At 61.9% G+C, this 27,787-nt stretch overlaps 11 protein-coding genes across 11 annotated transcripts in view; 4 read left to right on the top strand and 7 right to left on the bottom strand.

The window, feature by feature from the left end:
* Nucleotides 1–1,756: 1,756 nt before the first annotated feature.
* Nucleotides 1,757–2,152, bottom strand: F751_4621 (hypothetical protein; the record flags this gene model as incomplete). Its single annotated transcript, XM_011402016.1, has 1 exon — nucleotides 1,757–2,152. The coding sequence occupies one exon, from the start codon at nucleotides 2,150–2,152 to the stop codon at nucleotides 1,757–1,759; it is 396 nt and encodes a 131-aa protein (XP_011400318.1).
* Nucleotides 2,153–3,869: 1,717 nt separating this feature from the next.
* Nucleotides 3,870–5,690, bottom strand: F751_4622 (AP2-like ethylene-responsive transcription factor PLT2; the record flags this gene model as incomplete). Its single annotated transcript, XM_011402017.1, has 5 exons — nucleotides 3,870–3,953; nucleotides 4,174–4,245; nucleotides 4,417–4,545; nucleotides 4,682–5,320; nucleotides 5,595–5,690. The coding sequence occupies 5 exons, from the start codon at nucleotides 5,688–5,690 to the stop codon at nucleotides 3,870–3,872; spliced, it is 1,020 nt and encodes a 339-aa protein (XP_011400319.1).
* Nucleotides 5,691–8,240: 2,550 nt separating this feature from the next.
* Nucleotides 8,241–12,126, bottom strand: F751_4623 (putative oxidoreductase, chloroplastic; the record flags this gene model as incomplete). Its single annotated transcript, XM_011402018.1, has 12 exons — nucleotides 8,241–8,357; nucleotides 8,583–8,768; nucleotides 8,930–8,950; nucleotides 9,195–9,335; nucleotides 9,578–9,745; nucleotides 9,891–10,025; nucleotides 10,157–10,207; nucleotides 10,342–10,442; nucleotides 11,099–11,390; nucleotides 11,598–11,722; nucleotides 11,849–11,967; nucleotides 12,065–12,126. The coding sequence occupies 12 exons, from the start codon at nucleotides 12,124–12,126 to the stop codon at nucleotides 8,241–8,243; spliced, it is 1,518 nt and encodes a 505-aa protein (XP_011400320.1).
* A 407-nt stretch (nucleotides 12,127–12,533) lies between these two features.
* Nucleotides 12,534–13,713, top strand: F751_4624 (hypothetical protein; the record flags this gene model as incomplete). The annotated part of the gene is made up of 2 exons (XM_011402019.1): nucleotides 12,534–12,581; nucleotides 13,219–13,713. The coding sequence occupies 2 exons, from the start codon at nucleotides 12,534–12,536 to the stop codon at nucleotides 13,711–13,713; spliced, it is 543 nt and encodes a 180-aa protein (XP_011400321.1).
* Nucleotides 13,714–14,031: 318 nt separating this feature from the next.
* On the bottom strand, nucleotides 14,032–15,227 carry F751_4625 (hypothetical protein; the record flags this gene model as incomplete). Its single annotated transcript, XM_011402020.1, has 2 exons — nucleotides 14,032–14,795; nucleotides 14,990–15,227. The coding sequence occupies 2 exons, from the start codon at nucleotides 15,225–15,227 to the stop codon at nucleotides 14,032–14,034; spliced, it is 1,002 nt and encodes a 333-aa protein (XP_011400322.1).
* A 2,837-nt stretch (nucleotides 15,228–18,064) lies between these two features.
* Nucleotides 18,065–19,511, bottom strand: F751_4626 (Glucose-repressible alcohol dehydrogenase transcriptional effector; the record flags this gene model as incomplete). The annotated part of the gene is made up of 3 exons (XM_011402021.1): nucleotides 18,065–18,322; nucleotides 18,557–19,028; nucleotides 19,204–19,511. The coding sequence occupies 3 exons, from the start codon at nucleotides 19,509–19,511 to the stop codon at nucleotides 18,065–18,067; spliced, it is 1,038 nt and encodes a 345-aa protein (XP_011400323.1).
* A 463-nt stretch (nucleotides 19,512–19,974) lies between these two features.
* Nucleotides 19,975–21,404, bottom strand: F751_4627 (DnaJ protein-like protein 2; the record flags this gene model as incomplete). The annotated part of the gene is made up of 3 exons (XM_011402022.1): nucleotides 19,975–20,048; nucleotides 20,309–20,549; nucleotides 20,823–21,404. 3 exons carry the CDS (start codon nucleotides 21,402–21,404, stop codon nucleotides 19,975–19,977), a joined length of 897 nt encoding a protein of 298 aa, XP_011400324.1.
* On the top strand, nucleotides 20,533–20,955 carry F751_4628 (hypothetical protein; the record flags this gene model as incomplete). Its single annotated transcript, XM_011402023.1, has 1 exon — nucleotides 20,533–20,955. One exon carries the CDS (start codon nucleotides 20,533–20,535, stop codon nucleotides 20,953–20,955), a length of 423 nt encoding a protein of 140 aa, XP_011400325.1.
* A 1,129-nt stretch (nucleotides 21,405–22,533) lies between the features above and the next one.
* F751_4629 (Imidazoleglycerol-phosphate dehydratase 1, chloroplastic) lies at nucleotides 22,534–23,724 on the bottom strand (the record flags this gene model as incomplete). Its single annotated transcript, XM_011402024.1, has 5 exons — nucleotides 22,534–22,671; nucleotides 22,859–23,031; nucleotides 23,179–23,296; nucleotides 23,414–23,580; nucleotides 23,694–23,724. The coding sequence occupies 5 exons, from the start codon at nucleotides 23,722–23,724 to the stop codon at nucleotides 22,534–22,536; spliced, it is 627 nt and encodes a 208-aa protein (XP_011400326.1).
* Nucleotides 23,725–24,251: 527 nt separating this feature from the next.
* On the top strand, nucleotides 24,252–25,720 carry F751_4630 (RRP15-like protein; the record flags this gene model as incomplete). The annotated part of the gene is made up of 4 exons (XM_011402025.1): nucleotides 24,252–24,279; nucleotides 24,397–24,564; nucleotides 24,742–25,037; nucleotides 25,262–25,720. 4 exons carry the CDS (start codon nucleotides 24,252–24,254, stop codon nucleotides 25,718–25,720), a joined length of 951 nt encoding a protein of 316 aa, XP_011400327.1.
* Nucleotides 25,721–26,568: 848 nt separating this feature from the next.
* F751_4631 (hypothetical protein) overlaps nucleotides 26,569–27,787 on the top strand; it is a gene marked incomplete at both ends in the record, with an annotated part of 8,039 nt that continues 6,820 nt past the window's right edge. The window contains 5 exons of the mRNA XM_011402026.1: nucleotides 26,569–26,640; nucleotides 26,733–26,831; nucleotides 26,925–27,017; nucleotides 27,135–27,204; nucleotides 27,500–27,581. Coding sequence (XP_011400328.1) covers nucleotides 26,569–26,640; nucleotides 26,733–26,831; nucleotides 26,925–27,017; nucleotides 27,135–27,204; nucleotides 27,500–27,581 — 416 coding nt within the window. The remainder of the gene's footprint in view (nucleotides 26,641–26,732; nucleotides 26,832–26,924; nucleotides 27,018–27,134; nucleotides 27,205–27,499; nucleotides 27,582–27,787) is intronic.

Genomic DNA, 27,787 nt, shown 5'->3' on the forward strand with positions numbered 1-27,787 from the left:
TCGCGCGAGCCATCTGGCTTCAAGCAGGTTTCTGTTGGTGCCGACTTAAGAGCTTGAATTAGATCGGCCCATCGAGGATCCATGCGCGGGAGGTTTATAACTCGGTGTACATTATGATTACATGATATTGGATACGTGAGAGATGTGGGGTTCCATGGTATCCATGCATCCTGTGCCACCCGCATAGTACCCGGGAGTTGATCTGGGAGGAAAGCTGGACTTGCGTCATCAATCGACCCGGGAACGAGTATCGGGGGGCATAAGTCCACCGGTCTCTCCGCCCAACCTCGCAGTTTGGTCCAGCATTTCCGTCGGCTGGGCCGCGGAACCTGGTGCCTCGTGCCCATGACAAGCTCTAGGAAAAGGGGGAAGACACCTCCGAGGACGGAGAGGGACTCCGCGACGCTCAGGACAGATGTCGAACCACGACGCGGTTTTGTTCCGCTTCGCGCTACAGCCTCGCGCGCTGCTACTTCGTAAGCTGGAGCTTCTCGCATGCAAGGTGAGGAGCGGGAAAGCGTTGGGAGAGTGACGGTGACGGGGTGTCAGCTCCCGGAAGACTCTAGATCCCCCTCTGGGTGTTGCCAAGCTGTCCCGTGAGCCGGTTCCCTCCCCTTCCCTCCGCTGCAGAGTATTCAATCAACATTTACTTTCGCCCACACCGTGTGCCGTTCCGCGTCGTGACGCAGCAGGCGGCCCTTTGGGCGAGCACAAGGTCGACCTCTCGAGGTGTCTTCAGGCCCGTAGCCGGGAGAGGGATGCATCATGACCAGGACCACAGGACCCCAGAGCGCAAGGAGACGGTGCAGCGACAATCAGTGCCAAGCAGGACACCCGGGTTGACCCTTGGGAGGAGGCGGTGGACACGCGGTTGGGCCACAGACGATATTGGGTTACCCCTGTCACCAGAGTCAAGTTTCAGTGGACCAGTACTGCTTGAGGAGCCTGCGCCGCGCCAGCTTGCCGCCCCCCCCCCCCCGCCGCAACCTACGCCATGGCCTGACCCAACGGAGCACCCCGCGCCGCCCCTGAGCCTGCTGAGCTTCGCATCGCTTCCCACTCAACCACAACCGTCCTCGCAGTCGTCAGTGCCAGACTTCGTTCGTCGAGATCAGGGGACCAAGAGCAGACCTCACTCAGGAGTGCTAGACCACTTTCCTGTAAGCCGCTGTTTGGGAAGGAGCCTGCCCGCCCCTGCCTGCACCTTGGGAGCGCGTGCCTGCTTCGCACTGCGAATGGCCTGTGCTGAGCTGGTTTGCCCAAGCTGACGCTGGACGAAGTCTGGAGGAGCGGTGGAGGAGCGCTGGAGGAGCCAGTTTCTTCTTGCGCAAGCCTACGGATGAGCTCTGTGCCAAAGGTGTTGTCCTGGACGGTCGGTTGCCCTGCAGCACCGCGCCCGCACCCCTCCTCCCCCAGCCACCCTCGACACAGTACCACCGGTCTCACGGCGCAACTTTCGAGTCACTTGTCACACTGGACAGCAGCATCGGTCAGTCGGTGGCGGTGTGCCTGCTAGCGTCTCCCCGCGCTACCCCCCTTCTTGGCCACCCTCCACCTGCAGTCAGCTGGCTTCCGCCGTTCCTTCACCAAGGCTCCAGCCACCGCCTCAGCCAGATATGTGTTGCACTTTTGCATCGTGGGCCCCATGCTTGGCCACACTGCTTGCACGTCTGGGCCCCCGTTCGCCCCACACTCCCCACAGTTTGCATCTGCTCCGTGCGAGATCCCACTGCCACACTTGGCGTCCTGCGCTTCTTTACAGTACGGTCTGGAGTCGGTGACCTGCTCTCGGGATGTGGTGTTGCCTGCTGCACGCCCCCCTCGCACGCCCCCCTCCCCATCGACCCAGTCTTGTGCAGTCCAGCATTGCTAGACGGCGTCTTCTATACGAGTGTGATTTGCCTCGGTAACTCTTTGTTGCTGCCTGCATGGGGTGAATCACGTATCTTCTGCCGCCACTGCTGTGCGCCTGGCTCCGTCGCCCCCCTTTTCCCTCCCAGAAGAAACGGCCTTGATGCCCGGAGGAGTGTGCTTGCACTGAGACGATGAGGGTGTCCCACTTGTGTAGGGATGTGTGGCAGGCTGCTCCCAGCCTCCACCCAAACTGGTGCTTCTTAGCGCCCCATTTCGACGGAAGATAACTTTTGACCATTGCAGTGCAATTGACGTTTCGTCAGGTGCTGATATGCCCACACTGCTTTAAAATTACATCTGGCCATGGCGCAACTGGTGGTCAAGATCTTCGGCAGTGAGCTGGCCTGGAAGCCGCCGCAGTCCGTTGAAGATGGAATATGCGGAGGGGGCGCCGGCCGCGCGGCGCCCCATGTTGAGGCCCATGAGGGCGAAGAGCGTGGCCAGGATGTAGATGGGCCCCAAGTCCAGGGCGGCGGCGACGTGAGCGCCCAGGATCCAGGCCACGAGGCATGCCCAGAACTTTCCGCCCGGGTAGAGCGCGAGGAGGAGGGGCCAGGTGGGGTAGCGCCGCGCGCGGAGCCAGCGCACCACGGCCCGCTGCCACGCCGGCGCCGAGTCGCCGAGGCGCAGCCTGCGGGGTTGGCCAGGGACTGGGGGCGGGGTTGGGCGGCGCTGCAGGTGTTTTCAGAGTGGCGAGCACACCGAGGGCACCCCCCGGAACGCACGTGACATCGTCCTCCTCATCCTCCGCGCTGGCGCCTGCATTCAGGGCCTGGATCGCGGCAGACGGTGGGCGGGGCACCACCAATGCCATGACTGTGTCTGCAGGGGGAAGCAGGTTTGGGATGAGGATGTTACCTGTCCCTGGATGCCAGGACAGCAAAGGGCTGGGAGGCACGATCAGAACCAACCTTCCAGGCCGCACCGCCAGAGGCCAGGGCTGCGATGTGCTTCTCATTCTGCAGTGATTGCCCCTTCGAGACCAGCTTCAGGCGGTCCAGGGGCAGGTCCAGCCGCCTCGACACAGTTGCGTACAGAACATCTTTCTGTTGAAGCAGGAGTGATGGGAATAGGGTGTCCCACTTGCGCATGTCCATTACAGTACACACCACCACTGCCTGGCTTGACCATTGAATGCACCACACGCATGTAGACTTCCCACATGGCATCTGGAGAAGCCCTGGAGCAACCCCAAACGGTGTGCTCAAAGTGTTGAGCACCAACATCCCAACTCCAACACAATATACTCCCACCGTGAGCTGGTCGGGTAGCTCCAGAGGCTGTGACTGCCCTCCTATAACGTACACATTTAGGTGCATGGCAGCATGCCTCTTCCCGAGCGAGGAACACTCGAACACCTTTGCTTTCGTGAACCCAGCCGAGCCACTTTCGTCCAAAGCTTGTCGCACTATCTGAAGCTCGACATCACGAGCTACCGATACAACGTAAATTCGCAGTAGGGCGATGCTCTGCTTCGATATCCCGGGATTTTTGAGTCGAGCAGCAGTGGCGAGACTAATGCGCCTGGGAATCTCTTCTGCGCGCTCTGTCTGAGGGGTGGCGATGGGAGATACAATGGGATGGGGGGGCAAATCACAACAGTTCAGCTCAGTGGGACAGCAGTAAGGCCACCTCTATGAGAAGCAAGGCAGTCCTGGTGGACATCAGGGAGTCAGAACACAGCACATCTTCTCATGACAGTCTCAATGAGCGACGCAGTGCATCGCCGTTTATTGCTGCACTGCGCCGCCTGTCTTCTGGGCTGGTGTCTCTGCCCGATTTGAATGATCTCTGGGATGTTGGGACACTGGATGGTGGCCTGTGTAAAGGGGTGATTGAGATGAACGAATAGAAAATAACACGCTCTACAGATGCCACAAAACCTGCCAGGAGCCAGGTGTATGCGTATGCATGCCTGGGAAAAGCACTGTGCTCAAGTTCCCCCCGCCACAAACTCACATGCTCTGGAGGTAGGCTTCGTGCTGTGCAACCTCCCGCTCATAGTCCTGGAGCGGGAAGTTTGTCTTGGCACTCCGACCCTGACAAGTGTGGACGGGGTGGGTTTCAGGTGGAGACCAAGAATCTGCTCAGGCTGTGCCTGGCTGATGCCAGAACATAATGTTCCTGAAACATGGGCCTTCCTGAACATTCTCCTGTCACGCACAGGATGCCTAGCTCCAGGCTGGGGCCTGCTCCTCTCATCCTTGTCCCAACTGCGAACCCAGAAGTGCTCCCCACAGCGACACCAGGCACCCCCACCTTTTCAAGGATGAGCGCGCGATCGTATTGCCGAGCGGCCTCGTCCTCCGACTCAAAAATTCCAAAGGACACCTGGACGATGGTATGAGTGTGCAGCGTGGAACACTGCATCGCTTGGCCTGGACGCATTTCCAAGCCTTGCCGGGTGCGCACTCCTTTCGCTGCACTGACTCCGAGGGCACCTGCCAGAAACCCTGGGAGGATTACAACTTCCCACTGGCTCTCCCCCAACCCCATGCTCACGTTCTTTCGCCCCCCAAAGGATCCGATGCGAGCCTCCCAGCGCCCGTTGTGCCCCGAGACGCCCCTGTACTTGGACTTGCCGCGGCTGAAGGCGCTGCTGCGCCTCCGCACGTAGGCCACCACCTCGTCCTGCGAGCGTGAGAGAAATCGTGGTCAATGCATTTGCGCTCAGCTCGTCAGTGGAACCCCACCTGGGTTTCAACTTGGAGGTCCTTGGTCCAGGGTCACACATCCACACTGGCATCCAACGCCGCCCGTGACTCACCCTGGTGAGCCCCGCGATCTCCGCCAGCTGCTCGGTGTACTCCTCTGGCGGGTGATTAGTCATTGCCCCCAGCCCCTTGCACGCCAGGGCCGCCAGGTCGTATGCCGCGGCAGCCTCCTCCTGGCCGTTAAAGCCCCCCAGGTACAGCTGCCGCCCGTTCAGCCAGAGGGAGGCCTCCCAGCGCTGGGTCAGCCTGTGCCGGCTCACGCCGCGGTAGGCGGAGGTCCGCCCGCCGGGCGGCGCCCCCGCCTGCTCCCCCTGGCCTGGCGCGGCGGCCGGCTGCGTGGCCAGGCGGGAGCGCGCGCCGGTCCCCGGCGCAGGGTCCCCCTGGGCCTGCGCCCTGGACACCGTGCTGCGCGGGCTGGGGCTGTCGTCCGTGAAGTAGCCGGACGCGCTGCTGGGCCAGCGCTTGGGGGAGGGCTCCGACTCTGATGATTCGCCCCCCCGCCCGCGCTTTGGGCTGCCCAGCGCCGCGCCGTCCTCCAGGCGGCCGCCCGGGAAGGGGCGCTGCAGGGGGGGCAGGCGCGGCGGCGGCGGCACCAGATGCAGGCTCAGGACGGGCACCGGGGGTGGCGGAGCGGGGAGGGTGCGGGGGCGCGGCGAGCGCACGGGGTCAAACACATGGACGCGGAGGTCTTCCTGCACGTGGTGGAAGAGTGCGAGGTGAGTCAGGGTCCAGGTGGGTCCAGAGGGGATCAGTTGATGTGGTGGCGAGGGCCGAGGACAGGGTCTTGTGAACAGCAGGGAACTCGAGTGGCAGTGCAAGAGCAACAGCAAGGCACGCATCTGGAGATATCAGGCCAGGCATGAGAGGGGGTGGGCATCTCATACGCAGCAGTGTTGGGCTCCCTCGCAAGCAGATGATGCCCTGACCAGCTGTGCCACGACCCCTGCGGCGCCCTCGGATCCAGACCTCAGACGGGAGGTAGGAGAGGTTGCCGAAATCTATGAGCTCGCCCCCGGACTCCAGCGCAGCATCTGCGTCGCAGAGTTGACGTATGGAGAACATCATGAACGTGCTGGTCACACTGTCAAGCCGGAGCGGCAGGCTGCATTGCTGTGCACACAACGCAAGAGGAGACACGCAAATCAGAATCCAGGGGTTCTATTGTAACATATACTCAGGATGAGAAGAAAGGATCCACCCTGCAGACTCCCTACCATCGCGCACCAAAGAACAAGGCATCTTGCGGTGCCAGTGACGGCAGGGCCAGGCTCGAAAAGGAGATTGGGTGCATGGCTGCACCTGCAAAAGCGGTGGGTAGGGCTGCTCAGGGTGATGACGAGTCAGTATGTCTTGAAAGGCAGGCAATCTTCTCTTACTGCCCGCCAGTGACTCCCAACCACCTCGTACCACCCCATGCTGGATCACTCTGGGCAACCACTGGACTTGTGATCCGTAAAGTGGGAGGAAGCTGCTGGTGGCCTGCCGCCTGGCTGTCTCTATCCGTCGCAAGGCATAGCCTTGAGAGGTCGAGACTCCCCGTGGGTACCAGCTCGGTGGGACAAGTCACCGATTTTCGATCCGCAACAAGGCCAGGACTAAGCAGAGGGTCTTTGAACTGTGCAAGCTGGGAGGATAGGGATGAAAGATCTCTCAACAAAAGGAGGGATCGCCAGGGCTCGCCTTTCTTGGACATTCCAGCAATCGCACCACCCTCACCATCGCCCCGTCATGGGGTGAGAGAGCCTCAAAAGCTGCAGCAAACTCGGCATCTGCATGGCAAGAGGCTGGGTTGATACTCATCAGACATGAAGTCTAGCCCATGGCCTCAACCCCGAAACCCCATCGGCAGGCACCATACCGAAGAGGGTAGACGGATCATCCCACTGTTCGACGTTGTACATTCGTCAGTCCCGTTCCAAGGCTGTACAGATCTGCCTCCTCCTCTCCGCGACCCCCGAAGTTGTCACATGCCTCGCTGGCACATGTTGGCTTGACCTCCTTGCGAACGATGGCGGTCGCCAGAAGCATCTAGCCCACTACAATGTTACACCCTCGATGTGAGGGCCATGCATTGACTGGGCCGGTGTGGGCTGCCCGCCAGTGGGATTGGCTGCTCGACTACCTGGAGAGCTTGCGCACCCACGTGACAGGCGTGGCCCGTCTGCGGTGTGTTTGGGACGATCGAATTGAAGCTCGCAGGCTTTCGCGACGCAGAGGTGCGTTTGGTGGGCATCTTAAACACCACAGCGATCATTCATTGTACCCCGCTCCCTTTGTCGAGGCGAAGGCCGGTGGCTGTGACCGTCCCTGTGTCCCTCCCTAGTCTGAGGCTCACCACTTCTGCCTGGTCCGGAAGGGCCGGATCATGCCAAAGCTCAGCCAGTATACTTCCCTCAAGAAGCCAACAGCACCAGGAGTACCATCCAAGGTGTGCGGCATGGGTGTCGCAAGGCCGTGTGTTGGGACCATGCTTGACTGGTCCACCCTCCGAAACACGCGCATACGCCCGCCCGACCCCATCTTGTGTGCAGAAGTCCCAGGATGTACCTGGATTAGAGGAGACCAAAGCTTGGGGTCCGGAAGTGAGCAAGCTTGTCTCAGACTACAGCAAAAGGTGGGGTGAGGCGCATGATGGGCGTGGCGAAGGGTTCTGCATCGAGACGTGAGTCTCCGTCTACCATCCCAACCCTTGTTGCAGCATGATTCCGCCAAATCCCAACCACTTCATCCCTCAGGACCGCGCAGCACGGCGCGCGGTTGTTCCGGTGGCCAGACGGCAGTCTGAGGGACACGCCGCCCCCGCCCAACCCTTATGCTGTGGTGAGAGCGTCTGTTCAGGCACAGGGTGGATGGGGGGCTGGGCGTGAGTCCTTCAGCCCAGGTGATGCGCGGCTCCCAATGCGAGGCGTCAGCACGCATGCAGCTCCCTGTTCGCTGTGCTCAGGCAGTGCTGCCTATCACTCCATCAGGCCAGTCGCAGGCGATGGGTACCACTGGTACTGCACTGTCGGACCTCTGGCTCCCACGCCGGCATCTCCAAGACGGGGCAGTCCCTGCGCTACGGCGTGGGCGTGCCCCACAGCGCGCACGGCACATGCCTGGCCGCCATCGGCCTGCGGCCGGAGACAGACGAGCACGGGTGAGCGGGTGGGCAGCCGTGTGCTGAGATCGGAAGGAGAACTTACCGCTTGTTGGTTGCATGATCAAGCCAGTAGGCCAATGTGGGACGGTGTTGAGCGAGCACGCCTCACCGCTGCCTCAATGCGCTTCCAATACTCACGTCGCAGCCATTGGCACGGGTACGACCCGACCAGGGAGGCGCCCCTGAAGGATCCCACCCATCCCTTCAATACGGTCTACAAGCACGCAGCTTCCCAAGTGCTGAATGGGAGGAGAGGACGCCTCCTGCCAGTTTCGTAGACTCAGAACACGTGCTGCGTATGCTACATTGTCGCCGGGCTCTGGAAACCCTGCTGGATGCCACCATGCGCTTGCCACTGCCTTGCCCACTTGCTGGTGTGCCCCATCTGACATCCCTTGCAAAGCCGTTCCCCTCGACATCACATCTCCTCATCTGTACACTTCAAGAAGGCAGCACACACTTTGTCAGCATCACCAGTTCTCAAAAGGTGCTCCTGAAGCGGACTTCACCCTGGCAGAGACCTTGTCCAGCTCTGCCACTGCCCCGTCACTCAGCCTCCAGCCTGTCGCTCCAACGATGGCTTGCACCTGATGCCAGGGGGCCCAGCGAGGCGAGGCGAGCAGGGTCAGGCAAGCATGCCCGGTCTATCGCAGGCCAGGACTACATCGCAAGAGGCACCGCAGGATGACTGAGAACCATGCACAACAGGGCACCACGATGCACTGGAAACGGTGTAATTTCCAAGCAACGTCTCTCCCCCTCGCACACTCCCAACACCCCCTCCCACACAGAACTACACAGCCCTGCCTCACCTGGGCTGCGTTCTTGGCCCCAGGAATGGGCAGCACCCCCTTGCACAGTAACCAGTTGATGGCAATCTGGGCCGGCGTGTGATCGCCCTCCTCTGCCCCCACGGCGCGCATGAGGTCGAGCAGGCGGACCAGCTCCTCGTACTGTGCGGCGCTGAAGTTGCGCCCTCGCACCCCGCTGGGTTTGTTCTGTGGGATGGATGGGTAGATTGGGGCTGGGGATCTTCTCAAGGAGGCCGAAAGAGAAGGAGGCGAGATGAGGTGGTGAATTGCAAGGCGAAGGTGCACGCCCTCCCTGAAATCTGTGGCCGCCTCACTACACCGTGCTCATCAGCTCTCGGACAGCCTACCTCTGCATTGTACTTGCCAGTCTGCCAACATACAAAGGGAAGGTGGGGGTGCGGGACGGTTGAGTGGATTGAAGATAAGGTCGACCGTGCATCTGGTTCCCGAACTCGCTTTAAAGCAGGAAGCTTTGCACACGCCCCGAGATCTCGACCTCGAGCAACCTGCACACTGGCTTCTGCTCATCTGCGCTCGCACCATAAACCTCAACTCTCTGTCTAGGAAAGATGGCCCTCCCCCCATACAGGCCTCGTGATCCCACGGCCTCACCAAGAAGCCTTGGCAAAGGGGGCTGTAGGCCACCAGGGTGCTTCCCGCCTCGCGGCAGGCCTCCAGCACTCCATTTGTTTCGGGGGCACGGTACAGCAGGCTGTACTGCACCTGGTTGCAGGCCAGCGAAGTCCCCCGCGCCTGCGTTGTCCGTGGTCACGAGTCAGTCTGGTGACCCTCGTGCAAGCAAGGCACATTGGAACGGCCACGACAGTCCACAGAGCACTCCAGCCTCCCAGAGCACGATATCTGAGGACACCAACTCCAGCACACGGACTTGGTTGGCAATGGTGTTGCTCCCGGACACCCGCCTCCTTGCGCCATTGCACCACTTTCTCGCCATTCCACACACCGACCTGCAACTGCTGTGCAGCCCGCCTGACCCTGTCAGCGTTGAAGTTGGACACCCCCACCGCCTGAGCCAGCCCCTGGTCCACCACATCTGCCAGGCCCTGGATGTAGGCGTCGTTGGCAAAGGCATTGAAGAAGAAGCCGGGCCAGTGCTGCAAGTACAACGTGACACGCTGGGAGCCCAGGCGCTCCAAGCTGCCCTGGAAAGCGGGAATGGGTGGAAAGCGGGGCGCGTCGGGTACCACAGCCATGGCACAAGATCAGTGCAGAGCCTGCTGACACCATGCAGGGTCCATGCACAGTGGAATCAGGCTGGAGGACCGTGGGCTCCCTGGCCCACCCCACCTTGCAGGCCTTGACCAAGCTGCCGGCGCTCTGCCTCCAAGGTAGCGGCCCAAACTTAGTTGCAACGTCGGGCTCGAGTCCGGTGCTCGCAGAAAATTCACGGATGAAGCGCTCGGAGTTCCCAAACCCGTACACCTGCCAAGAATGATGGGTGTTGCTGTAGTGGATGGAGGGCCCAGTCATGGAGAATGTGGACCCTCACCAAGAAACTGCAGGATGCATGCCTGGCAGACTAGCGACCCGGGCGGTGCATCCTCCCATCCCACCTCGGCGGTATCCAGGAAAGTGGCTCCGGCCTCCATGGCAGCCTTGAAAGCCTGCGCGTTGGGAGAGCGATGTTGCAGCTCCATAAGAGGACAAGCTAAGGAATACATGGTCTGCAGATCTGCAGGGTTGGCCGGATGACCCTCTGGTTGAGGGACCCCATGCAAAATAGGAGCCAGCCGCCTACCTCTAGATTATCACTCTGACCATAGGACTTGTTGTAGCCCCAGTACCCGGAACTGTCCCCCCAGGACCATGCTCCAATGCCAATCTCCGACACCCTGGCATCTGGGGTCGGTGTCCATAGGGGATCTGGGACTCTGCCGGGAGTTTATGCTTCCCAGGCATGTGCGTTGCCAGAAGGAATGCATGTCTATCATGTGCAGGCCTAGACGATACCTGAGCGGCCCAGCTGTACTTTGTCTATGCCCTGAGTCTTGGCTGGAGAGGCCCGAGGGGCCGGAGGCCCGCGACGAGTCTGTCGTCCCCGGGCAGGCAACCCCGTCCATGCTGGGGACTTGTTCGTGCTCAGTGCGCCATTTTGTAAGAGCGTGGCCTGCATGGTCAACCCCATTACACAACACAATACAATATTGCACTTTGTATATGTGCAGCCCATGATCGCCTCTTCGCACCCCCTGCATGGAGTGCGAGGTGGAGCTCTGGGGAAGCGATCTGCGCGCCCCGGAATCAGTGGCCCCATCAACGCCACAGGACAACCGATCACAACCCCCTCTAGAATTAAGTGGAGACATGTGAGGTTTACAGTGTTTTGAAACATGTTCTGTGCAAGAAGTAGGATCGAAGTGGCTGGGCGGTGCACGCAAGGCGATGAGGAGGCCCGGCTGCGCTGCAGTCTCCGCCAAGCTCCCACTCCTGCTTGCCAGCCCTTCATTGCTTGTTCGGGGTGAGGGGCGCGACCGGCGCCGTCCCAAAAGCCGCACCGTCCCTCCAGACATGCACGCGGGCCCCCACCGAGCCATCGCCAGCTGGCGCCACCTCCACGCTGGCCTTCGCGCGGCCCTTGGTGAGGACGTCGCCCTCTGGCACGTAGGTCAGCAGCTGAGGGTTCCGCACCAGGAAGTTCTGCAGCGCGGCATCCGAGAGGCCCTGGGCGGTCAGGTAGTCCACTACCGCTCGCAGCTGGGGCTCTGGGACGCGGAGGATGGGCTTGCAGGAGGAAGCCATATTCTCCACATCTCGATTCCTCAGGCCCAAGCCCGTCAGGAACTTGATCTGGGAGGGGGGGGGGGGGCGGATGGGTTGCAAGGGGGTGTGAACGTCGAAGATGCGACCTGCTGAGTCTTGCACCCACATGGTAGGGCTTGGCCCAGAGGAGAGACAGGGGGAGGAGTGCAGCTATTCCAGCAGCACCCGGGACGTGCATGCCTGGATTAGAGACACGACCATACTGCCGCAGGCATCCCCCGACACCCAGCTCACAGCGGCATCGGCCTTGGCAACATCATCGCCTTCAGGCATGCGGCAAATGTCCCGCGTGATGCCGTCCACCCATTGTGCGTCCCAGCCTGTGGGCGCCAGGAAATCGAAGAGTGGCTCGGGGCTGGCTGCCAAGAGACCGCATGCACGAGGTGTGTTGGGCAAGATCTGCCGCGCAGGCTCCTGGACAGCCCCCAGAATGGATCCCATCTACAGGCCTCCACAAACCACAGAACCCCCTCTTCCCCACTGACCAAGCTTGAGGAGGAAGGCGCGCATGGTGTTGGCCCGGATGATCTCAGTGGGCGCGGCCCTGTGTGTTGCTTCTGCTGGAGCCGCCGCCACGGTCACGAGACGCAGCGTCTGGGACGGCCTGCGCACGATACAAGGGGGGCAGTGGGTCATCGGTCGGTCCTCCTCGCTGCGCACCAACAGGAGTGCCACGGCAGGAATCCTGTCATCCAATGTACCTTTGCAGATAGACCCGCGACACTTGGACGCGGGAGGGCGATGGTGCTTGGAAGGCTCTCATTCCCATGCCGTTTGGCAATGGGCACCGTATCGCCAGCGACATCCCGCAACGCTGAACTGGACTAGGAGCGACGAAGACAACCCCTGCCACCTGCAATCTAAACCAGCGCTGTTAACTGTGCGTGCGGATTGACCTGACGATTCTGGGCGATCGTTTTGCCCGTGCATATGCAAGTCGAAGCCTCACCCTCCTCATCCACTCTGCCCCGCCTGCTGACATGGCATCTGTCTCCCAGATCTCTTGCACGGTCCTTGGCACGGCTGTGCCAACTGTAGGCGGTTTAAAACTGAGATTCGTACCCTCCATCCTATATAGGCAAAGGCTTGTTGCCGCTTGTTCCCTGCGTGCCGGCAGGAGGCAGCACACCCCCACGAAAACGCCAGCTGCAGTGTCAGCCCCATTGTGCGATGCGAGAAGTCTCCGTCGCCCATTTGTTCAAAGGATACGATGTAGAGGTATGGTGTGTTACCTTGAGGGCATTGCATGCCCCCTCTCTGGGATGCTCCACCGCGATTCAACTCATGGGGAGCCCTGCCACTCTCGCCCTGTGACCTACCATCACCCACACAGACTGTCTTCGGCCTGGTGTACGTGAACCCCGTCTGCTTGACCGAGTTCCACACGGCAGTTAACAGGGACCCTGCAGCCATCATCCCAGCCTGGGACGGGAGCACTGGGACCAGGACCCTGAGTTTCATGAAGTCAGTGGATGCACCTGCCTTCATCAAGAGGGTGCTGGGATCAGGGACACTGAGGGTTGTTGAGTCTCAGAGCGTGGCCCTTGGGCCGGTGCAGGGCAGCGTCTCCCTCGCGTCGGTGCCCTGCCCCGAGATGAAGGGCGCTGACAAGTTCAAGACTGCTGTTGCGGTCGATCTCGTGCCGACACCCTGTGGCTGCCAGGTATGGGCAGTTCAGTGCATGTGGAGGTTTTCCCAAAGGGGGTTCATGGGCTCCTTTCAGGTGCCCTGGGTGCGATTTCTCCAGTCACATCACGGGCTCACCCTCCCGCCGCCACACGCGGTGTCCATGCACCAGCGTTTGCCCTGCGCAGGATCCTCCTGTCAACCTTCTCAACCTGCTCTTTCATTGCAGGTGCACGCAAGGGTGAGCTGCAGCGCGGCCGGGCCCTACGGCCTGAGCGGCGCGATCGAGGGCTTCATGGCGGAGACCGCCAAGGCCAGCCTGGTCGAGTTTTTCGAGTTCTGCGCCAGGTTCCTGGCAGCTTCCGGCGCGGAGCGCCTGCTCGCCGGCGCCTCGGAGGCCCGCGCGCTACTGGAGGGCCTGGCGGCCCCGTCCCCCGCCCAGCTGCCCCGCGCGGATTCGGAGGCCTGGGCTGACGCGGAGGCGCTGCCCCTCCCCGCCGCCGACAGCGACTCGACGGAGGTGCTGTACCTGCGGTACCTGTGCAGCACCGGCGACCAGGCTGTGGCGCTGCTGCAGCGCATGGACGGCCGGCTCGCGCGGCTCCAGCGCGACCCGCGCCCCGCCATCCCGGCCCGTGACCTGGTGCTGGGCTTCGCGGCGGGGGTGGTCACGGCGTCGGCGCTGGGCGCGCTGGCCCTGTCCTGGCGCCGCCAGTCTCGCTGACTGGGGTTGTCCTTTTTCCCCGTAGCCCAGCTGCCACCGGACTGTTCCCTGCACCTCAAAGACCTCGAGGTCGCCTGACTGTGGACATGATGTCCCGCCTCCCTTGAACCGACACAGTGTGTCTTCTCCTCGTCCACTCCCTTGTTCATCATGGCCGGCCACACCCATGGTGCACTCTCCACGAACGCGCATACCCCCCAACCCCACCATTCTGTACCCGTTCCCTTCAAAGAACCCCTTGCACTTCACACTATTTGACCCTGTTACTTCAGCACTGCATCACAGACTCACGTGGGCTCCTCGTCTCCACCCCCCTGGTCAGCCCCCACGCCTCCTCCACCTGAGCAGCTCGGGCGGCAGGTGCTCCTCGCCGCCCCGCAGCACCCCCTCCGCCGTCAGCTGCGCCAGCCAGGCGTGGTACAGCAGGCCCCGCGCCCCCAGCCCGCTCATCAGCCAGACGGGGGGCAGCGCCGGCGCGGGCCCCAGCGCCAGCCGGCCGCCGTAGGGCGGCGTGCCGTGGTCGGTGCGCTGGGACACGACGCGCGTGCCGTGCGCGCGGTGCGCCACGCGCCAGGCCGCCAGGCCGGGCCACAGCGCGCGGGCCTGGGACAGCAGCTCCCCCGCCGTCCTGGGCGCCGTGCCGGGGTTCTGGTCGGGCGCCGCGGGGCGGTCCCAGGTTGCGCCAATGACGCAGCGCCGGGACCCTTGCGCCGCGATGTACGGCATGGCCGCCAGGCTGGGGGCGCCCTCGGGCCAGCCAGAGGCGTGCGCGGGCAGATCGCCGGCACAGCGCGCATCTGGGCTGTGTGCGTCGGGTTCCACCGCCGTGGTCGCGGTGGGGGGCTCGGCTCCATGGACCCGCTCGGGGTGCACTGCACCGGCCCAGCCCTCGGCCCCTAGCTCCAGCGTCAGGCTGATGCCGGCCACCATGTCCATGAAGGGGGGCAGGTGATCCTTGACCCCGGCCAGATCGGCCACCCCAGCCCCCATGGCCAGGACGATGCCAGCATAGGGGCCCTTGCCAACGTTCAGCTCCGCCAGGTCATGCACAGTGGTGTTCTCATGCAACACTGCCTCTGTGCCTGCTTGGCACAGGAGGACGAGCGGTTTGGTATGGGGATGGATGTACTGCAGTGGGTGCAGGCGTGACAGGGCAGACTGTGGCGAGGAACAACACACTCGCCTGCAACACCAAGCATAGGTGCGTCACAGACAGAAACCCATGATGAATATGGAGAGCGTCCCGGAACAAGCCAGAGTCCAAGCCAGGTCGCACCGAGCTCCCTGGCGCGCCGCTGCGTGTCGGCCCAGAGCCCGTCCAGGTATCCTTTTGTGTCGAGTGCCATCCCGTCAGAGAAGAGGAGGGCCCCCAGCCCTGCGCTGGCCTCCTCGGTCAGCCCAGCCAGGATGGCGTCCAGGTGTGAGGCCGGCACATAGCGAGCAGACGGCATGGTCTCTGCGGCAGCGCGTAGCTGCTCATCCTGCACATGGACACAGAGCGTGGATAAGGACATGGGTGGTCGTGTAGAGCAGTGAGTGGGGCACATCAGGGGCTGGAATCCAAGCCCTGTGCTCCACCGCCTCGCTACCTGCCGCTGGGTCTGGGCCAAGCGCAGAACGCCCTGACGCCATGCAATCTGTTTGCGGCCTGCGGCTTCAGCCACATCCACCAGGCGCCGGGTCGCTAGGAAAGCCTCATCACCTCGCCACATCAGTTTGCCACGGGGGCTGGTGGGGTGCAGGAGGCCGGCGGCGGCACCGCTGGCGCCGTCCGCCAGTCCCTCCCCCTGGACGATCAGGTCCAGGGAGAGGGGTTTTGTGGGGCTGCTTGCCTGCAGGAGGTGCCAGGCAACGGCCACTCCTGCCAGCCCACCCCCGATCACGGCATAGCGGGGGGAGTGGGCCGAGGTGAGGTGCCGCCCGCCCCGGGTCCTGCCATGGGAGGCAAAGGGATCGACGCCTCACGCAGTCATGCCAGGCGTCCAATGTCCACAAAATATCTGCGCCATCGCATGCGCGTTCTTTGCCACAACGTTACCTGATGCAGAGCGGAAAGTCAGGACGGAACCAACGCCGACCGGCCTGACAGGGCATCAACATGAAGCGCGCGATTTGACAAGCCAGACATCCTGGTGTGGAGCTCTTCATATAACGAGTCTCATAACCCAACCTGCCATCGTCCCATCAAGAGCAGTGTGTGGTGAGGAAGGATGGTCCCGGACCCATGGCCACTCTCACGCAGCACGCGAATCTTGGTGGAACCCTCGACAAGATGTCGACATCATGGCAAGTGACATGGCGCACCTTGTACTATAAAGCCATGATATTGCCATGATAACATCATGGAGCGCAAGGACGCCGTCGAGCTGCGCGAGGAAAAGCCATGTACAGTGCCCAACGGCAGTGCGTGGGTCCCTCCCGCTGAACCCAGCAACGTGGTAGAACCCAGTCCCGAACTACTCTGCCGAAGTATTCCAGTGCCAGACTGTTGGTGTGGGTGTCTCGCCAGGCAGCTCGCCTCCAAGACGCCTGAGAACCCTGGACGAGCCTTCTTCACATGCGCGAGGCGAAGAAAGGAGTGCGGTTTTTTCTGCTGGGCCGACGAGGTGCCTCTGCCACCCGTCCAGAAACCCGAAGCGGCCTTTAGCCTTGCTGGTGCGGCGTGAGGGGCCTGCATTCGGCATCCTGTCAATCAGGAGTCTGCCTGCTCATCACCCTTGGATCATACTCATGCGCCGCCCTGAGAAGTCTCCAGGACCTCGGGCCCCCCCACGACAGCAACCACTGGCCAAGTTTCACCCGCAGAGACTCCTGGCGAGAAAGGACGTACTGTGCCTTCAACTCCTGCGGCCTCTAGAGGCCATGTACCAGCCCCTCTTTGCGAACGTGGGGTGTCCTGCGCACGCCTCATCTCGCGGACTGAGCGAAACCCCGACCGCCCCTTCTTCAGATGCGGGGTTTCCAAACCTGGTTTCAGCAGAAGCAAGGGCTGCGATTTCTTCGCCTGGGTGGACGAAATGGGAGGCGAGTGGGCGGGTCATCTGCCGCGACGAGCTTTCTTCGCTACCAGCCCCACCCTTGTGTCCCCAACGGCTGTAGCCTATGGGAGCATTCCCAGCAATTATAGTTGTGCAAGCACCGTCAAGAAGTCCCTGGAGGAGGTGAGAGGAAAGCTGATGTTGGAGGATGAAGGATGTTGGACCCCAGCCATGGCCCACCATGGCGGAGTCCTGTGGAACTGGCGAAAGTCAAGCAAGGCGTTGGGGTTGTCCCAGAATCTGTATATGAACTGCTTTGTGGTTGTGCGCCATAGCTTATTGGACAAGAATTATTCAACCACATGTCATCAACCTCGTTCAGGCATACAGCCAGCCGGGGCGTGTCAAGATGGACTCGTGCAGTGGAGAGCATGCCGTGCGGCCTGAACCTAAGAATGAGGGCCTCGAAGCCGCAGTTGATCAATCAACGGACGATTGCTTGAGATGTGCGTAGCCGGAAGCTCGGCTGGAATGTTGCTGGTATGCCTGACTGTGCTTAATCTTGCTCGCGCACGGCTGCTACATCGACTCTCACCACTGTATGCTGCATGTGCAGGTGGCAAGCTGGGACAGTAAGTGTCGTCCGCATGGAGTTTGGGTTCCGTCTGATGTTTGCCATTAGACCTGGTTGGTCCATGGGGTGATTGTGGGAGTTTGTTTGTTGATGCCCCTCGACAGCAATTCTCCCGGTTTCCCACACCCGCATCGTGCAGTTGGATGGCACAGTGCCCGGAGGTAGGTCAGAATGCAGGTCCAACAATGCAGTCGCCGAGTGCAAGGGCTGGTAAGGTGGACAGGCCACCATTGCGCAATCAATGTGATGGCACTCGTCAACCCAAAAACAAAGGTACATTTCGAGCAGGCCCGGATTTTCGCATGCGCAGATTGAGGTGGGCATTCGCATTTGGACGGGCAGCATGGATGACGCTGATCGGGACCCCATATTTGATAGTGACAGGGCTTCCAGCCGGCGGCGGTCCCCGTCTCGGACTATCCGCACGCGCTAAGAAGAAACAGAGGCAAAGGGAGCGGAAAAGACAACGAGCAATGCATGCTGCCCCTGTCCAAGCCAAGCATGGGGCGTCGTCCTGAGGGCAACGCAACGGGCATACCTGCGGTGCAAGGAGAAGGTGCTCGCTCTCATCCCCTCAACCAAGCCTCGAGACTTCCATCATCCTCTCCTTGACTTGTGAGATGATACTGACTCTGAACGAAAGTAAGAAACAAGGACAGTGCGTATCAAGTGTCAAGCTGCCAGGGCGAATGTGGTCAGTGGGCAGAGGGCAGGTGTCCAGGGTCGACAGGTGGGCAGTTCACATTTGCAGGATGGCCCCCCTGGGCGTGTGGTCAGAGGGGACGGTGCTGTTTGGAAGGCTCGCATGCGGTGCCCCATGCCTCAGTCCTGCCGGCATGGGATCCAGCACGGCCACCACACGCCCCCCTCGGCTGCACCAGATGAAGTCGGTGTCTCGGTATGGCACCTGCGCCTTCCCCTGGGGCAGGCGCTGCCCCGCCTGGTAAGCCTCCTGCAGAGGGAAGGCGTGCTCCAGGCTCTCCCGATTGAGTCCCACCTGCTTCAGACGGCAGGCAGAGGGTGAAGCGGCATGGGCGGCAGCGCCTTGGGAAAGTCTCTGACAGCAAGTCGTGTGGCGCTGGGCTCTGGACCTGTGAAACACAGCCTTTGCCCCTACAGACTCAGTACTGCAACAGGCCACGAAGCAGCATGCCAGTATGCAGACTCAGGGTTGACGAAAACACCTTGTCCCACCCCCCATAGGCGCCAGGGTCACCAAGCCACTCCTCACCTTTGGCAGGCCGGCCTCCGTCCAGTGCGCGTCCACCCTGCCAGAAGAGAGGAATGCGCAGGGGGAAGCCTGTCGCGTGCTGCCCAGGTCCCCCGCCAGGACGAGCTGGGCGGCGGCAGCGGCCTTGCGGCTTCCCAACTTCTCGGAGAGCAGCCCAAGGATGGCCTTCAGCTGGTGCAGGCGGCTGCCTGGGAGCAGGGGCGAGGCCTCCAGGTGGACATTCACGACGTGGAGGTAGTCGCTGCTCCTCAGCGACGAGGCGGAGGGCTCCTGGCACGGCGCATCGTCCCTGTGCTGCAGGCAGACCAGCAGCCCGTGCTGCGCCTCCTGGGTCCACTCCAGGGCAAACTTGGCATCCTTGTAAAAGACCGCCAGCACGCTGCTGCATGAGTCCGGGGGCTGGGCCGCCGACCGGGTATGCAGGACCGGATGATACCCCCGGCTCGAGAGCAGGTCCACCAGCTCTTGCCAGCTGCAAAGAGCAGGGCAAGCGCATGAAAGCGGGTTGGCGATGGGGCAGAACGTGTTGCCCGAAGGGCCAGCAGCCAGTGACAGGCATTCTTGCAAGAATACCATGAACGGCAGCCAGGATGCAGCGGGGTGCGCCTACAAGGCAGTGACACCAGATTCCCCCAAGAAAACCGCACCTGTGCATGGACACCTCCTGCAGACAGATGATGTCGGCGTCACTCCCACTGATCTGGGTTGACAGGAGCCTCCAGCGGTGGCTCCATTCTAACGCTTCCGGGGACACGGCCCTCAGCGTCTTGGCACGCCCGGGAGCATCAGTGAGCATGTTGTAGGAGAGCACTGAGAGCTGCCCGAGCCCAGAGGTCAGGGACTGGCCGGCCGCAAGGAGGTTGGCCCGAGCCCGGACATGTTTTAACTTCCGATGAATCAGGTGCAGGATCAGGCCCGCGGCCAGGGAGGCCAGGGTGCAGTACGTGACCGACATCGAATCCTGGAGTGCTGAGACATCAGTACTGATGGGCCAGCGCTGCAGGGTCAGCCAGGTCGGCTGTCGCCGTCTGGCGGGGTCCTGCGAACCCAGTGGGCCAGAGGGCTCCTGCCCCACCAACACGATGAGCCCCGAGAAAGAGACCGAAGGGTGCAAGAATGCAGGTGGCAGTGTGGCGAGAGGCAGTGCGAGCGGGACAAGGCATTCGTACAGTGGGTGTTCGATGTGGTCGGGATTTGATGCCGCCCCGAGTGGGAGGGGTAAGGAGGCCCGTCCCAGAAACCCAACCCTCAGTGTCCTCGGGAAATATGTGTACATTCCAGGCTGCAGGGCAGCGCAAGACTTAGCACGGGAACAGAGACGGCACCACCAACTCGGTCGGTGATTATCTCCGGAACAATTATCAGGGTTTGACTCCCCCGCCCACCCCGGGCAGGGTGAACGCCGCAGGCGCCTGGGACTACTGCTGGGAGCAGGCCACACGCTGTCCCCGCTGCCCGCCCTCCTCATCGCTGTCACTGTCGTACTGGCCACCTGGGGAGCATGGGAGGGTGGGCACTCAGATCAGTGAGCAGAGCCTTGGAGTCACCTGTCGCCCTGCAGTATGAGTCCCAGCCATGCAGATCCACGGCTACGACAGCCTTGCACCAGCCAGGCCCTGCACACCCCGGGTCCGGCACCGTGCATGCGCTCAGTCCAGCCTCTGTGCACGTATGCCCCGCCTCCGTCGCGGCTCTGCATTGCCCCCGCCACACCCCACTAAACCATTTTCGCCCACCCACGCCGGCACTCACCAGTGCGTCGCTCATGCTCCCTCCGGACCTTGATCTCGGCCTCGATGTCCTTCACGGGCGTCAGCTGCACCTCCTCCAGCTCCTCCATGGGCACCACACCGTTGGTGTGAGCGGGCTCCCCCAGGAGCGAGCGCAGGGCGGATGCCGCCTCGGGCGCCAGCTGGTCTGGGAACTCCACCGCAAAGTGGATGTAAAGGTTGCCCTTCTCGTACGGCCGGCCGTGGATGGGCATGCCCTCGTTCTGCAAGGGGGTTGTTTGGAGTTGGGGGATTCCGAGCCTGCACACTGGCCAGACCATGGCTGCCGCCAAAAGGACAGCCTCGAGGCCAAGGCATGCCGACGTGGCGGTGCATAAATCCCGGCCCCAACCCCGCGGGAGCATGAGTGTGCCCCTGATACAAAGTGCCTCATCTGCAGGGCACCAGCACCCCTGCAACCCCATCCAGTCGCCCGGCCAGCGGTGCATGCCCCCTCCTCCACACACACACACCCCTTTTTTCCCCCCCCGCCGCACCTTGATGGCCATCCAGGAGTCGGGCTTGATGATGCTGCCGGTGCTGTTCACCTCCAGCACCCGGTTGTCGAGGTGGGTGATGTGCAGCAGCGCCCCCGTCAGCGCCTCCACCAGCGACACCTTCTTCTCGTAGAAGAGGTCAGAGCCGATGCGCTTGAAGGTGGGGTGTTCCTTCTGCTCCAGCACAAAGATGAGGTCGCCGGGAAGAACGTCGGGGGCATCAGCCCCCGCCTCCCCCCGGAACAGGACCTTGGAGCCGTGGCGGTGCCCGGGCTCGACGTGGACCTCGAACACCTTGCGATCGGAGACCAGGCCCTTGCCGGAGCAGGCGCCGCAGCGGTCGGAGGGGGGGTTGAAGGACCCCGTGCCGGAGCACTTGGAGCAGCGCTGCTGGATCTGCTGCATCATGCCGGGGCCCAGCGGGCGCAGCTTCACCTCCACACCCGAGCCGTGGCACACCTCGCAGGTGTACTTCTTCCCTGACTTGGACCCGGAGCCCTGGCAGGTGGGGCACTTGATGCTGCGCGACATCTGCAGCTTGCGCACGTTGCCCTTGTACATCTCGTCCAGGGACACCTTCATCTTGTGGGTCACGTCCTCGGAGCGGCGCTCGCGGGGCGGGCCGCCGCGGCGGCCGCCGCCGCCCATGCCGAAGAGGTCGAAGATGTCGGCGGGGCCGCCGCCGCCGCCGCCCATGCCCTCCTTCAGGCCCTCCTCCCCGAACTGGTCGTAGATCTTGCGCTTCTCGGGGTCGCGCAGCGTCTCGTACGCCTCGTTGATCTCCTTGAACTTCTCGGGGTCGCCACCCTTGTCGGGGTGCTCCTTCAGGGCCAGCTTGCGGTGGGCCTTCTTCACTTCCGTCTCGCTGGCGTTGCGGTCCACCCCCAGGATGTTGTAGTACCGCTGGTTGTCCGGGGGCTTGCCGGCACCGCCGCGCCCGCCGCCCATGCCGGGCATCTCGCCGTAGGGGAAGCCACCTGGGAATCCACCGCCACCGAAAAACATGCTGAAGTGAGCTCGACTACGCCCTGCAGGTCGAGGAGGCGCGTCAGGGTGTCAAGAATAGAACCCAGGTAGGCAACAGGATCGACCGAGCCGAGAAGGCCATGTTGGACCCGGGGCTGCTGCCCCGCAGCGGGGGATGCAGGGGGGATGTCTCAGGAAGGCAGAGCGCGGCAAGCGGCCAGGGCACTCTAGTACTGCCACACAAGATATCAGTGCACCCATACGGCGGTTTACCTGGTGTCAAATGGGCTAGAAAGGCCCCTGCTGCGCTCTTTCAGTCAGCGGCTGCGTGATCGACGCCGAGACACCGTCCTAATCTCGCTCGAAAGATACCTAGGGCCTCTTTCACGACGGCTATTTTACCTGAAGTGTGCTTACTATAAAACCCCTAATGGTGTTTGGGGACGACATCCATTCGCAAGCCTGGCAAGGGCTCTGAGGTTTCACCCGCTTGACCTTCTGGAAGGGGGGCGCTGGAAAGCCGGAGTACAGAGACCCTCCTCGTTTTTTTGGCGCTCCTGTCGGGCAATGTATAATCAACTCCGAGTTTCTATCTTCATTCAACACACTTTATGAGAGAATCTGTGCCTTACATGGTGTTGATACTTGGTATGGGCACATACACCGTCTGCAAAACCAAAATGGTGCCGCTGAGCAGTCTTCCTGGAGCAGTGTATACATCTGGCTTCAATTTTAACATTCTGCATCACTGCTGCGTCAGCACGCCCTTGGAGCTGGCGATTTGGCCTTGTCGTCGAGGATCCACCTCACATGCTCGCCGCAGCGCTCGCGCGAACGCCTTGAAGGCCGCCTCCACTATGTGGTGCGAGTTCTGTCCAGCAAGCTGCGAGCGGCGATGGAAGCGAGCGTGCAGTAGACGATGAGAAGGAAAGCAACAGGAGAAAAGATGACAGCATGGCAGCAGCACCTCTCCAGGAACCAGGGCTCCAGGAGCATGCACAGCAAGATATTCTGGGAACACGAGAACAACCCCCGAAACCCCGCTCACACACCACTCCTCGCTCCCTCACCTGACGAATGTGCAGTGTCATCCCACTAGTGTTTGCCAGGGACTGGAAGAAGTGCTCCACCAGCTGCACCTCAAACCTGCCGATGTTCTCGGTCCTGAAGGCAAGGTCGTAGCCCAGGTAGGGCCTACCAGACAGGTCCAGCACCACATCCACGAGAGCCTCATCCAGTGGTGCTGCAGCGAGGGGGGCGGGGGGTGCAGATTGAAGGCTTCAAGACGTCATGGGTCACCGAGAACCTTCCCCCTTCATGGCACAGGGCATGCATGAGGGTGGCAGGCACAAGCCTTGTGTGGGTCCGTCCTGAAGCAAACAACGCTCACCTGAGAAGTTTCCAAAGCGGTGGATACCCTTGCGATCTCCCAGGGCTTGCGACAGCGCGGTGCCAAAGGCCAGAGCAATGTCCTCATTGGTGTGGTGGTCATCGATCCATGTGTCGCCCTGTTGTTCAGTGATTAGGAAGGTCGCGCTTGGGAAAAGCGTCTTGGGCCTCTGTAGCGAATGGGATCCCAATGCTCTGTGGCTGGGACCTGCAACAAGGCAAAGGAGCAGACGCACCTTTGCTTTGACTGTGAGGTCAAACAGACCGTGCGAAGAGATCTGATCGAGCATGTGATCCAGGAATGGGATGCCAGAGTCATTGTCAGCCTGGCCCGTGCCATCTAGGTTGATGGTCACCTCCACCCTTGTTTCCTTGGTCTCACGCTTCACAGTGGCCACGCGCACTGAAGAGGGAGGTTGAGAGCATTCAACCACGCAAGTGTTCGGGATTGCAGACCATGCTGAGATCGTCAGGAGCAAGCGCTGCACCCACGACCACATACGTGAAGACTCTCACCGGGAGCCATGGCTGGGGCAGCTCCATTCATGGCGACGCCCGCGAACACACGCAGGCCCCGTTTACTTGCAGAGACCGAACGTGGAATATCTCCCGTAAACGCCGGGTATGTCCTTCTGCCAGCTCGAGAGCCCGAAGCCAGGCTCAACCTGGACATGCTCGTCATGGTCACGCTGATCCGAAGGGTCAGTCGGACTCTTGCAAAGATGTAAATGCTATGCCCTCAGGATGGCGTATGGTAATGCGTCCGCCCGTGAACATTATAGGAAGCCATACGCTAGAGCTTCCCACACGTTCGCGCCCCGACTGCACTTGGAATTCCGGGGGTGACATTCGCAGCCCGCTAGAAGCGCTGTCAATGGGCGTTTGGTTGACCTGCATGCATACTTGGAGCACACCTTTACATTTCTGAATTGAATTTGATTCAGCTTAGAATACGCGGAGGGCTTCCTCAACGTCGTATATAAACATAGCCGTGCCCGACATTTGTGCCCTGTTGGCCGGCGTTCCGCCTGGACCTCACTTTCTCCTGACATGGGTTCGGGAACGACAGAGATCATGGCCGTAGGACATGAGAAGGACGGAGGTATGAAGAGTGGGCCTCTGTGGTCTGCGCGCGACACATGGTATTAGAGGTCGGCCCCCTCCAACCTCCCTCAGCCTGCCCACCATCCCATCCATCCCATCCATTGCCTGTACGCAGACTTCCTGGGAGTCAGTTCCGAAGAGGAGGATGTGGAAGATCAAGGCACTTGTAGTGATGCATCCGACCCTGAGACAGATCCAGAGCCCAGCGGGAGTGAGGATGCCAGTGCCTCTGGGGGCCACGACGATGACGACTTTGGCGACGATGACTCACAATTGGATGAGGGTGCGCTGAAACCCTGGAAGACCTTCCCCTGGGTACTCATCTTCTGACTGCTGATGATGCACATGCAGTAGCAGCCATCTCTGCGTGCCCTCTGGCCCTGCATGTCCCTCTGCACCACATCGCCTTGCGCCCACCATATACTATCTCACCTGGCGCCCCGCCTCGTTCTCCTATCAGAGAGCGCCTCTGACAGCGCCGTTGAAGACGAGGAGGAGGCTGGCGGGGGCGGATTGCTGGCAGGGAAGCAGGCATCCATCGCCAAGGCCTTTGCAAAAATCTTGAACAAGCAGCTGCCAAGGCCGGCAGTCGGCAAGGGTCAGGCGGGGGAGGAGGCCCCGGGGTCCTCGGCCCCGGCCCCCATCCTGATCTCGAGCGTGACGGTCGCCAAGCGGAAGGCAGAGGACGAGGCAGAAGGCGCTCGGACGAAGGCGGCATGGAAGATGATGCAAGAAATGCGAAAACGTGGCCACGTGGTGAGGCTGTGATGTAAGCTGCAGAACGAGCTCTCATGTGCATCCCCTCTCCTGATCGCAATACTCTGTTGATCTCCTGGCACTCTTGTACTGCATTCTAAACCACGGCAGCGATGCGGTGAATAACCGCCAGCCCCCCCCACAGCCCCGGCTGTCGACTCTGTTTGGCAGGCTTGCCTCACAATCCCCCACACCCACCCCGGCCCCATCCCCACCTCCAACAGATCCCCGCCCGGCGCGGCGAGGATCCCGAGGCCGACGCCCGGGAGAAGGCGCTGCAGCGGTCTGCCACACGCGGCGTGGTGCGCCTGTTCAACGCCATCGCGGGCGCGCAGCGAAAGCGACGCGAGGCGGAGGCCTCCGGCGCGGGGGCGTCACAGGCGGCGCGCCTGGGGCGCGCGAGTCTCCTGTCCAAGCTGCGCAACCCGGGGCCCGCCCCAGAGACGCGCCTGGTGCCCAGTGCGCGGGGCGCGACGGGTCTTGTCCCCGGAGCTCCCGCCGCAGGCACTCGGGACCCTGCCAGCGAGAGCGAGGAGGAGGGAGGCGCGGGCCAGGGCTGGGAGGTCCTGCAGCGCTCCTTCACCGGGCTGCAGGGCGGACGCAAGATGAAGGACTGGGACCGGGCCCAGGCGGCAGGGGAGGAGGAGGCGGTGGCAGGACTGGACTCCAGCGACTCTGAGTGAGGGAATGATTCCTGTGGAAAGTAAACAAGAACGTCAGGCGACAGGGGGGAGGGGGTTCAGCAGGGTTATCGAAAATGGAAAATGGAAATTTTCGAGCTGAAAATCCCGCCATATCGAAAATTTTCGGGCTATAGTACATCAGGAGCTTCATGCAGGGGGGAGGGGGGGCGAGGAGGTAACACGCTTGGCCATATGAGTGTTTAAATCTGCATCAGATAGCATGTTAGCGTCCAGGAGATACCCATCGTGAAAGAGCTCACTCAAGGGGCAAGTTCTGTCTATGGCATGCAGAAAACGGGAGTTGGCACAGATGTATACCAGATCCGTTGCACTTCCAATGTAAAGCCTACCCTGTAACGTGCTGTGAACGTATTGGTACCAACTCCAGTTGCATTTTGCGCACGCTGCGCTTATTTCCACACTTGCTCAGCCCGCCCACACCATTCTCACTGTGCGCTGGGTGTGCCTGGCCCCGATGGGCTACTGCCATGTCAGCTCGAAATTTCGGAGTCGAAATTCGAGAATGGAATTTCCCCGAATATCTCGCGCCGTTTACCTCGAAACCCGTAATTTCGGTAACCCTGGGGTTCAGATCTGACACGTGGGACACGTGGTGCTCAATAGACTGGACTTCCCGCCAGCGAAGTCCGGCATCCAATTGAGAGGGGACGGCCTGGAGCACGCATGGGCCGCTGCTCTCACATGCATTAGAATCTCATGTGGCGAGCAAAACCCATGCAAGCGCTCGCCTCGAGTGGGGCGCGAATGGCTGCAGCGCATGGGGCCGAGTAGGAAGGGCGAACCTCCCGGGCTCCTTCCCCCTCCCTAAGGCCCCTCTCCACACCGCGATGTCTCTGCGTCGGGTTTTCAGCCGGCCCCAGTCCGCGGGGCAGGCTGCAAACACATACTCCGACTCAGAGGTGGGCCTCCCTGCATTGTTTTCACGACATCATAACGCGAGAGTTTCCTTGTTTGGTACGAACCTCCGTGGCCCCACCCCCCTCCGCCCCAGGCCCACGCCGTACGCTTCGCCACACCCGCCGAACGGGTGATAGAGCAGCTCACGGCAGACCTGTTGGACGCCCAGCGCTTCATCGCCAAGTTGCAACAGGTGTCCTGGTGTGGTGGGTGGTCGTGCGGTCGCCTCCCCGGTCCTGCTCGCGTGCCATGCTCACATTGCGCCATCGCCCGCCCAACCCGCCAGGCACAGCAGGATTCCGAAACCCAGATTCGGAAACTGCGAGGTTTGGGCGACTACAAGGCTGCGCATGACCGGCTGGCCAAGGAGCTCTCACAGGTGTGCATGACCGGGGTTCCGGCCATCCGTCCGTGCTTGGCAAGGGGGGGCGGGCGGGTGTCCCTCAGATCCCCACGCCGAGATGCCCACCTGGGCACCTCCCCTCCCTCCCCACAGAGTCAAAAGCAGTGTCAATCGCTGGCAGCCCAGCTGCAGGCCACACACTCGGCCCTCAACCACTCCCAAGGTGCGTCATCCAGGGGGGCGGCCATGGCATGCACGCCCCTTGGCCCTCCCCTGCGCACCTGCAGGGAGCTTGGTCCATTTCGAAACCTTTGTCAGATCTGAACAATTTTGTTTGCTGAGCAGGACACAGGGTTGTAGAATGTGCCGAGGCAGGCCGGCAGCTACCCAGCCACTCTCTTTTCCCAGGCACCCATACTACTGTCAGTTCTCCTCCCCTCACCCTATCACATCCTCGACCACCCTCACCTCACTAGGGGAAGCTCACACTCTCATGTCCCCACCCCCACTCCTCGCAGGTAGCACGGCCCAGACCCTAGCTCAGCAGAGCGCCATGATCGAGGAGATGCGACGCAAGGCCCGGTCCCAGGACTCCGAGCTGTCCACCGCCCACGCCACGCTGGCCAGCCAGCAGGCGGAGCTGGACCGCACGGCGCGCCGGCTGCTGGAGGCCCAGGCCGCGCTGCGCGCCGGCGCGGCCGGCGCCGCCGGTGCCGACGCCGTCGGCGCGGGCGGGCGGGGCGCGCGCCGCGACGCGCGCCCCGAGCTCGATGCGCTGCGCCGATCGGAGGCGGAGGCCCGCGCCG

The sequence above is a fragment of the Auxenochlorella protothecoides genome (genome assembly GCF_000733215.1).
Source record: "Auxenochlorella protothecoides strain 0710 unplaced genomic scaffold scaffold53, whole genome shotgun sequence".
NCBI lineage: Eukaryota > Viridiplantae > Chlorophyta > Trebouxiophyceae > Chlorellales > Chlorellaceae > Auxenochlorella > Auxenochlorella protothecoides.